A 10,530-nucleotide genomic window follows, 5' to 3' on the forward strand; every position below is an offset into this window, starting at 1 on the left:
ACAAAGTTGTTGCATTATTGGTTGGATTCTAGTTCTTTTACTTCTTAATTAATTAATATTTCTCACTTTGAGTCAAACTATAAGTTAGAAGTTTAAGAAAAATCATTAGTAATAACCTATAAAAATTAGAAGTTGAGTGACACGTATTTAAGATGTACTTAATTTTTTGTCTTTTAATTTAACATCTTTTTCAGTCGGTTGAAAATAATGTCAAAATAATACGATCACCACTTCACCACCTACTTTTTCTTTCTCTACCTTCTACCTTCTACCTTCTACCTTCTAGAAGGATAAGTATTTGACAAAGATTTTTTTTTTTAGTTTGGTGGTGGCAAAATGATGCTTTTCACTTACCAAGTGTGGTTGCTTACTCAAGTGGGAGGGTCCACTACTTTCTTTCCATTTGTTTGTTTTGTTTTGTTTTGTTTTTTGGGTTAAATCATTCTAGACTCTTTACCAATTAATGTTATTTAAGGAACTATAGTGACATAATAAATTGATATGATATAATGGGTACTACTATTATTTACTGGACTGAAAGTTCTAGGCGATTGAGAACAAGTACCTTCTACTACTTAAATACTGCTGCTTGGAGTTTTGGTTAAATAATGGGTAATTAATTTTGCTATCAATCAATTGCTTAACAAATTGGCATGATCTAATCCATCAGACCGTGCGAATTCTTGCTCTAATACTTAAATAGAAGAATTTTTATCACTCAATTAAAAACGGTCAATGCGAAAATCAATAAAACATGAAAAATTCCTTCAATAATTTGAAGACAACCATGAAAACTCAAGTACAAGAAATCCTTTTTACAATTAACTGAAAAATCCTATCTAGGAACTCGTCTAAACAGGTACGAGAGCTATTAAGAGAATATAATATACCAAAATAAGACACAACTCCCATCATAAGGAAAAGAGAAATAGAAGCTATCGGAGATTACCATCGTCTTCACGACTTCACCTATGAAACATCATTGATCCTACAACCAGACTATGTCAGGTGGTATAACGAGAGTAGTATTAGTACAAGCAACACGTACAGGTAGGCATCATCGGCAACTTGAATCCACCTATAACGACCCGTTCCTATCGTTACGGGTAAGCCAATGGGGAAGAAATTTGGGCTAGAAAACTTTGGAGTAATAACTTAGAAATTTCAAGACTAGGCTAGACTTAGACGAAATCTGAGTCAGATGATGTCTAGGAAAAACTACAAATGGATTGGGATTTCTTTCTGAATTTTGATTGTTTGAGCTAGTAGAGAAGATGTTAAGGAATCCATGGGGCCTTACAAAAGTGAATTGGGGTGAGTAGAACTTCCGAAATCTAATTTGGCGTGAATTGACTAGCTTAGAACGTCAAGATTTGAAGTTGTGTTGTGAAATGGGGGCTTGAGACATAAATTTCGAGATTATTCCTCCGTCCAAGCCGCCATAGCGGGCTAAATACCTCCATGATGGGGTCGCTACAGCAGGACAATCGCGAGGTTTAAGATAGAAAAAAAGTCTCAAAATAGTTTTTATTTCTGCAAATTCATTCTTGGAGAGCTAGAGACAATCTAAGGCTATTTATTTTCAGTTTTTCACTAATTTCTTTGGTAAAGGTACGTTAATTATTTCTCTAACTTATAATTCGGTTCTTAGACCTTAGATTCAATGGGAATCCTCTTGGGGAGAAGGTTTTGGCCTGAAATTAATGGTAGAAAAAGTCCTAGTTGGGGGTAATGATCATGAAATTGGCCAAGGATTAGGATTTTGATATAATACAGGTAATTTATCCATTGATCATTGATTATTAGTATTCTTTGTTTGTTTAGACCAAAAAAAAAAGCCAAAGCATTGGAAATGGAGAAAGTTTCAGTTCTGTAAAGTTTCCAAAGCTTGATTAGAGGGAGATGATGATTGTGTTTTTCCGTTTATGTTATATGTGCCTATTAACTACTTTGTTAGTATTGCATGCATAATATATAATTAGGTAAAAGGAAAGAACATGAATTGGAATAATATTTTGTGATCAAATTGCATGCAATGAATGTGTTACTTAGTTGTACAAGTGTGTGTGCTATTCAATGTGGTTGTGATTGTGGTATGGGACTTCATGTTGGATCGGGTTCCATGCTGGTATATTTTTATCGGATACCACTCTAGTATAACTAGATCAGGTTCCACACCGATATATACATATGAAATGGGTATCATGTCAGTACACTGACTATTAAAATGGGTACCACGCCGGTACACTAACATAATGGGTATGGATTTCCTAAGGAACCATTGTTTGATTGTTACTTTGAGATTGAGTATGTTCACTTGTATAAAGATTCAATGGTTAAGGATTGAGAGTTTGGTGTTATATCAATTGTGATTTGATTATGCATTATTTGCTTTAGTAAGTTGTGGGTTCTTGTTCATATATCATTTACTAGAATGGTTGTGTGATACTAGTAGTACACTGTAGTTGTATACTAATACTGCACTTTCTCTTTCTTTGTTGAGTACAGGACATATTCAGGCAGCTGTTGATAGACCTCAGTTAGGAGATTCATGATCGTTCAGATTCAAGGGTGAGCTAGTTTTTTCGGGCTGTCATGAATCCCTCTCAATTCTTTGTTCTTTCATTACGAACTCAGACTTTTAGATACTTTCATATTTATTATTTTCATGATTGCATCCCCTTATACTAACTTTTAGAGTGTGTTTTAGGTGCAATGACTTTCGGGTTCTAGGGAGTTAATAACTGCATGTTTTTGTTAAATTTTTCTGAGTTTATGGAAATTTAAACTATATTTAAACCATTTTCCACTTATTAACTATTTAATTTTGTTAATCGCGTGTCGTAGTTGAGTTAGTATTGGTTCTACCACTAGAGAGTTAATATGGGTGCCACAAACGATGGGTCAAGATCATGCCACCACCACATAATATCATGCAAATATTCAAGAAGATATGCAATATGAAAAATTATCCATCCAAATCTTGAGCACCATGCCCTTACTATCTCGGGTACACTACCCACAATCTCATACAATCTTTCCCAAGACTTTCCTACCATATTTTGCTTCCAACTCTACCCTTCAGAGCTAATCATCTTTCAAACTCGGTCATAACCTTACTGTAAGACTCCGAAAGTTGAAAAGTCAAATAAAAGGGAATTAAGGAAGATTGGACAGTTTCTAAGCCTACGAGTGGGTCTACGACTCGTAGGGACCCTTATGAGTCATAGAGATGACTCATGGAAGTGAGATCAAGGATGAAAAATTGATTAAGTTTGGAAGAAAAATACGAGTCAGTGTACGACTCGTAAAATGCCTTATGACTTGTATAAGAGGGTCGTAGGGTCGGGGTCGAATTCTTACAAAAACAAAATGCCTCAGTACTTTCAAAACGACTGAATAAGATGAGTTGTATTCTAGTTGACGAGTTGTAATGTTGACTCATAATAAAACTTCAGAGACTCAGAATATGTAGGTTTTCAGACCTGTAGTACGATGAAGGTATACTACCCGTAACCCTTTGGACGAGTCGTAAGGATGACTCATAGAGAAGGATTAGAGACTTAGGGTTTTTAGGGTTTTGGAAAGTCTTCAAGACGAGTCGTTTCTAGGATTCGTCATCCTGTCTATGAATCGTAAAACCCAAATCCTAAGGTTGTCCGATCAGGATTAATGAAGGGTAGTTTGGTTATTTTCCCTATATTCTATTAATGTATGTGGACGTTTTTAAGACTAGATCCCTAATGTTGACTACCCTAATGTTACATTCCGTATTTTTGCATTTTGGATTATTCGTAAGCTAACGATTATAAATTCAAGGACTTTTAATTTTGAATTTTAAAAGGACATGATTTGTCGTAGATGCCAAGTTATATGAATAATTTATGTGTAGTAAAATACATCTCAAGAAGGACCCTTAAGCCAAATCAAAATAGAAGTCATCAAATATGTTTTTCTTAAAGTTACGTTTCGGGTAAGCTGACTTCGGGAGGCCATAACCTCTTTATAATTTGAGAATTTGGGAAAACTCTTAACATGAAAGTTGTAGATAATTGAAATATCTTTCCAACCATAGGTAGTGGGACGAAATGTGATATCGGAGTAATAAGCTATAGACGTTTTAAGTCTGACAGGCCAAACTAAATAGTGAATTCGGCCCAACCCAATTCTAATTCGGGTCAGGCCCAATACCCACGAAATTAATCTAAATTCTATGTCTTCCTTCATAGTTTAGACTAAGAAAAATCCAGAAAAATTTCTAGAGAGAGAGAGAGGGGAAGTTCTTGAGAGAAAAACCAAATCCGACCAAAATTTGAGTCCCAAAATCCGAAGCTCATGAAGAGAAAATTGTTGTACGTCGCGTTGGCTTCAATTTGAACTAGAAATCAGCCAATAAGGAGAAGATTTTATGTGGTGCTGCAAATTTAAGGTAATATTAAAGTCTCCTTTTCATTGTTAACAAGTTTAGTTAGAGTTTTAACGGATTAGAACGGAGAAAATAGTATTATAAACTAGTTTGGTGATTTGTTGAGAGTTATGGGTTAAGGGGTTGTTTTAGGTAGATTAAATAGATGGAATTATCTTAGTGATGATGTATAATAATGGTTGATATTGTTTTGATGTTGTTGATGAGTTGTTGTTCTTGAATTTGGAGGAAAAAGGTGTATGAAGATTGTGAATGTTCAAACCCGTTTTTAGAATTGAGTAGCTGGTAGTAATTCTGGAATATCTCATTGTGTAGACCTTAGATTTTAGATATTAAACATGTTTTGGAAAGATAATACACGTACCTACAACTCTTATGTTTATGTCTTAGTCTATATCTGCTTTTATTATATCGAAAACGGAGCATGAATCATAAGACAAAATCTGTCCAGATTCTGGATTAAAAAATCCTTCATGTATAGCTGTTCGTATTTTGATGATATCTCTTTGTAGAAAATGACTTTTGAGTTGATTTCTTTTGCATTGGAAACTTAAGACAGAGATATAAATGTTTCATGAAGGTCATAAAGTCCAGTTTTGCCGTTTTTATTTTTCAAAATTTAGATACAACGTGAGGTACTTGACTTTCCGAATTTACTACTTTGGTAACATGAGTCGGGTGGAAATATTCTAGGCTTATTGTCAATAATAAATCTTATTTTGTGTCAATATTTTGGATTGTTGATGTTGATTGATGATTATATAGCTGGTTTGAAAGTGGGAAAAGTGAGCGGTATAGGGGAGGTGCTGTCCAATTTTTTTAGAAATAACCTACTAACGATAGACTACGTTTTATTCTTGTCCATAGCTTAACCATAGTGCTTAACGTTTTAATATACGTTGAGACAATATTGGACAACATATACGTATAAACGCTAAAGGTATGTAAAGTTAACATTTTCTTCTTTTGGCATGATCCATATGAAACGAACGAATGACGTATGCTTAAATTCCAAAGAAACTCTTATTCGTAGATATACTCGGATGGCTACCGTTCTTGATTTTCAAAATTTATATTGTTATGTCTTGACTCATGTGTATGATTCCAGCCATTCTAGTTGGTATAACTCATGTTGTGGTATAATTCATATTTTAGTATAATCCATAATTGATGTGATTCATAATGACTATTGTCTTGGGTTTCAAATGATGGACTATTTTGCTTATTCTATTAAGTCTCCGATAATGATCAAATTTCACAAGGTTGCTAATGATACCTTATTCGTGCATATTGTTATGGTATTATTCACCGAGTCCTACGATAGGCCGGGTATGTTATCATGTATGAATTCCACTACATTATTCACCGAGTCCCTTACTAGAGGGCCGGGTACGTGATATGATAATATGATATTATAATGATATGACGATATTCACCGAGTCCCTTGCTAGAGGGTCGGGTATGGTATATATATACATATGACGATATATTGATATAATTGTGACACCGAGTCCCATAACGTGCCAAGTACGATATATGATGATGATATGCATGTCTTTATTTTATAAGACACAGGTGCAGTGATTTATTGATTATGATACTTGACTCCTGAATCTTTATTTTAGATGTGATCTCCTTTACGATATTTTATGCTTTATATACTCGGTACATATTTCGTACTGACCCCCTTTTTCGGGGGGCTGCGTTTCGTGCCCGCAGGTACAGATACTCATTTTGGAGAGCCGCCACCTTAGGATTCTACTCAACGGGTTGAAGTGCTCCATTGTCTCGGAGCCTAAACTTTTGGTACTAATCCTTATAATGTATATATTTGTGTATTTAGGGGTACGACGGGGCCCTGTCCCGTCATATGCTATTGTTAATCATCTTAGAGGTCTGTAGACACATGAGTGGGTTGTATGTAGATGTTGTCTGGTGTACTAGTATGGCTTATGTTTTTGGACATTTACATTCGGAGTGAAAGCCTTGTCGGCTTACGTATTATGTTATCTTATTTTTGACAATTAAGACTCCCCAAGAAATAGCTAATTTTGGTATATATATAAGTGACCGTTTGAGACAACGCGCTACCCATATAAATTCTATATCGTGTTTAATTATCGATTGACAATAGATAATATGTGTGTATACGAGTGTCCAATTCGGACACTAGTCACGGCCTACGGGGCTAGGTCGTGACAAAAGTGGTATCAGAGCAGTTCATCCTCGGAGTGTCTACAGACCGTGTCTGGTAGAGTCTTGTTTATTGGTGTGTTGTGCACCACATCTATAAACAAGGGGCTACAGGACATTTAGGATGTTATCATTTCTTTTACTTTAAATCGTGCGATAGAGCTGTATTATCAGGATAATTTCTCCCTAACGTACTATTATATTTACAGCGATGCCTCCAAGAAAAGCGACAGCTGCCCAAAAGGGAAAGTCAGTAGCAGGAGAGACTAGCCGGACCCCGAGGATTACTAGGGCCCGTGCCCAGTCTATGCCTGAGGTTGTGCTCCAGTCGGCAAGCTCTACTACGCCGCCATATGAGGAGAGAGCAGCAGCAACTGACACTATGGATCGGGGGGTTGCTTCACCGCCAGCTCTAGAGGCTCCAGTACCTGAGCCTACAGCTCCTCAGCCAGGGGCAGAGGATAGGGCTATGAGAGATGCAGTTCAGTTGCTGACCAGAATAGCGACAGGGCAGGCTCGCAGGCATGGGTTAGGGGTTGACTATGCTGATAGACATGATAGTTTAAGGGCTCGTGATTTCTTGACTTGTAATCCCCAGAGTTCTATGGGTCAAGGCCCGGGGATGACCCACAGGAGTTTATCCGACAGGTGCAGCGTACGTTGAGGATAATTAAGGCTTCTGAGATAGAGTCTGTTGAGTTAGCTTCCTATCGGCTGCGTGATGTAGCTGTTAATTGGTATGAGTCATGGGAGTTATCTAGGGGCGAGGGTGCTCCTCCAGCGGTGTGGGATGAATTTGTGGAGGCCTTCCTTGGCCACTTTCTACCTCCAGAGATGAGACAAGCCAGAGTAGACAGGTTTTTACAATTGAGGCAGAATGGCAGGAGCATCAGAGATTATAGCCTTGAGTTTGACTCATTGGCGAGACATGCGCCAGCTATTGTAGCTGACATGGCTGATAGAGTGCATCGGTATGTGATGGGGCTGGATCGTTATTTGATTGATAACTGTATGGCAATGGCTTCTCAGCCAGGTATGGATATTTCTCGGGTACAGGCATATGCACAGGGGGTAGAAGATCGGCACAGAGGGCGTCAGCCCGATAGAGATCATGATAGAGGCCAGCGTAAAAGAGCTAGATCGGCTAGTTATTCTGGGGAATTTCAAGGCGGGCAGCCTTAGTAGTACAGTAGATATCCTTCTCAGCCAGCCTGGAGTGCACCCCCACAATTCAAAGGTAGTAGATTCGATAGCACAGGGTATTCAGGATCCGGTCAGAGCTCCAGGGTTTCAAGTTCACAGATAAACAGGGGTTCGCGTCAGTCGAGACCACCTTTGCCTCGGTGTCCTCGTTGTGGTAGGTCACATTTTGGAGAATGTCGTTTTTCTACAGGTGCATGCTTTACTTGCGGCCGTCAAGGCCATATTATGAGGGAGTGTCCATTTAGGGGTAATTTAAGTGGTGCAGCTCAGTCTACTGGGTCAGTTGTTGGCTCATCTTCTTCTGTAGCTATGCGCCCTGTGGGGCAGGGTATTCAGATAACAGCAGGCCATGGTAGAGGCCGTGGTGGATCTTTCAGTTCTAGCGGTCCTTCGAACCGCATATATGCCTTGGCTAGTAGACAGGACCAGAAGGCGTCGCCAAATGTGGTTACAGGTATATTATCGATTTTCTCGCAGGATGTATATGCATTGATAGATCCAGGTTCCACCTTATCATATATATCTCCCTTTGTTGCTAGTAGAATCGGAATAAAATTTGAATCAATAGAACCATTTGAGATAGCTACACCGGTAGGAGATTCTATTATAGCCAACCAAGTATATAGAGATTGTTCGGTGATTATATATAGTCGACACACCAAGGCAGATTTGGTAGAGTTAGCTATGACAGAATTTGATGTTATTATGGGCATGGATTGGCTAGCTTCTTGTTATGCTAATGTTGATTGTAGAGAAAAAGTAGTTCGATTCCAATTCCCAGGAGAACCAGTCATAGAATGGATGGGCAATACAGCATCACCGAGGGGTAAGTTTATTTCATACCTCAAGGCAAGGAAAATGGTTAGAAAGGGTTATATTTATCATCTGGTTCGTGTCCATAACTTGGAAGCAGAGGAATCGACTCTTCAGTCAGTTCCGGTAGTTAACGAATTTATAGATGTATTCCCAGATGAACTTCCAGGTCTTCCTCCTGAGTGGGAGATAGATTTCAATATAGATATATTGCCAGATACCCAGCCTATATCTATTCCTCCCTACAGAATGGCACCCGCAGAACTGAAGGAGTTGAAGGAGCAACTGCGAGACCTATTAGAAAAAGGCTTCATTAGGCCCAGTATATCACCTTGGGGAGCACCGGTATTATTCGTGAGAAAGAAAGATGGGTCACTACGAATGTGTATTGATTATAGGCAGTTGAACAAGGTGACAATAAAGAATAGATATCCTCTCCCCAGGATTGATGATTTATTTGACCAATTGCAAGGTGCTAAGTGTTTTTCAAAAATGGACTTGCGGTCAGGCTATCACCAGGTACGGGTAAAGGAGACAGATATTCCAAAGACTGCGTTTAGGACCCGATACGGGCATTATGAGTTTCGGGTAATGTCTTTTGGGCTGACCAATGCCCCAGCAGTGTTTATGGATCTTATGAACCGAGTGTTCAAGCCATTCCTAGACCTATTCGTGATTGTATTTATTGATGATATTCTGGTCTACTCACGATCGGAAGGGGAGCACGTAGATCATTTGAGGAAGGTACTTGGGGTGCTCCAGCACCAGAAGTTGTATGCTAAGTTTTCTAAATGTGAATTCTGGTTGACTTCAGTAGCATTCTTGGGGCACATTATTGGAGCTGATGGTATTCGAGTAGATACACAGAAAATCGAGGCCGTAAAGACTTGGCCTAGACCTACGACACCTACTGAGGTACGTAGTTTTCTTGGGCTAGCAGGATATTACAGGAGATTCGTTGAGAAATTTGCTTCAATTTCAGCACCTTTAACAAGGCTAACTCAAAAGGCCGTTAAGTTCCAGTGGACCGATGCCTGTGAACAAAGCTTTCAGTTGCTGAAAGACAAGTTGACTACGGCCCCAGTTCTAACCCTTCCTGAAGGACCAGATGGCTATGTTATTTATTGTGATGCTTCTGGTGTTGGGTTAGGTTGTGTATTGATGCAACATGGTAGAGTCATAGCTTATGCCTCCCGATAGTTAAGGAAGCACGAAAGAAATTATCCAACTCATAATCTGGAATTAGCAGCAGTAATTCATGATTTGAAACTATGGAGGCATTATTTATATGGTGTACATATTGATATCTATACGGACCACAAAAGTCTCCAATACATCTTTAAACAGAAGGACCTGAATTTGCGACAGAGAAGGTGGCTAGAGTTGCTGAAAGATTATGATGTTAATATTTTATACCACCCAGGGAAAGCAAATGTTGTAGCAGATGCACTTAGCCGTAAATCCATGGGTAGCCTGGCAGATGTACAACCAGAATGAGAAAAGATAGTCCGTGATATTTGCCAGTTAGCTAACCTTGGAGTCCGTTTGGCTGATTCTAGTGATGGTAGAGTTTTTATTTGAGGAGTTGCTGAATCCTCTATCATAGAAGCGGTAAAGCAACGCCAGTATGAAGACCCTATTCTGGCACAGTACCGGGATGAAACCCTTTAAAAGGAAAGGACCCCATTCGAGGTCACACCTGACGGAGTGCTAAGATATAGAGGCAGATTATGCGTACCTGAGATTATAGGGCTACGACAACAGGTTTTGGGAGAGGCACACTATGCTCGGTATTTTGTGCATCCAGGGTCGACAAAGATGTATCATGACCTTAGATGTTTATATTGGTGGAATGGCATGAAGAAGGATATAGCAAAGTTTGTAGCCCAGTGCCC

General features: G+C 38.7%; 1 protein-coding gene and 1 long non-coding RNA gene across 2 annotated transcripts; both read left to right on the forward strand.

Moving 5' to 3' along the window:
• The first annotated feature begins 4,326 nt into the window (after positions 1-4,326).
• On the forward strand, positions 4,327-6,928 carry LOC129877382 (uncharacterized). The gene is made up of 3 exons (XR_008763532.1): positions 4,327-4,429; positions 6,146-6,232; positions 6,829-6,928. It is a non-coding gene; the product is annotated as an uncharacterized LOC129877382 (long non-coding RNA).
• Positions 6,929-7,453: 525 nt separating this feature from the next.
• LOC129875624 (uncharacterized) lies at positions 7,454-10,132 on the forward strand. Its single transcript, XM_055950915.1, has 3 exons — positions 7,454-7,745; positions 7,857-8,276; positions 10,059-10,132. Exons 1-3 carry the CDS (start codon positions 7,454-7,456, stop codon positions 10,130-10,132), a joined length of 786 nt encoding a protein of 261 aa, XP_055806890.1.
• The last annotated feature ends 398 nt before the right edge of the window (positions 10,133-10,530 follow it).

Source organism: Solanum dulcamara, chromosome 12 (assembly GCF_947179165.1).
Source record: "Solanum dulcamara chromosome 12, daSolDulc1.2, whole genome shotgun sequence".
NCBI lineage: Eukaryota > Viridiplantae > Streptophyta > Magnoliopsida > Solanales > Solanaceae > Solanum > Solanum dulcamara.

Coding starts and splice junctions, on each gene's coding strand:
- LOC129875624 (XM_055950915.1), top strand. CDS start 7,454: ATGAGACAAGCCAGAGTAGACAGGTTTTTACAATTGAGGCAGAATGGC. Junction 7,746..7,856: donor AGATCATGATAGAGGCCAGC/GTAAAAGAGCTA, acceptor CACAATTCAAAG/GTAGTAGATTCGATAGCACA. Junction 8,277..10,058: donor GTCGCCAAATGTGGTTACAG/GTATATTATCGA, acceptor TATACCACCCAG/GGAAAGCAAATGTTGTAGCA.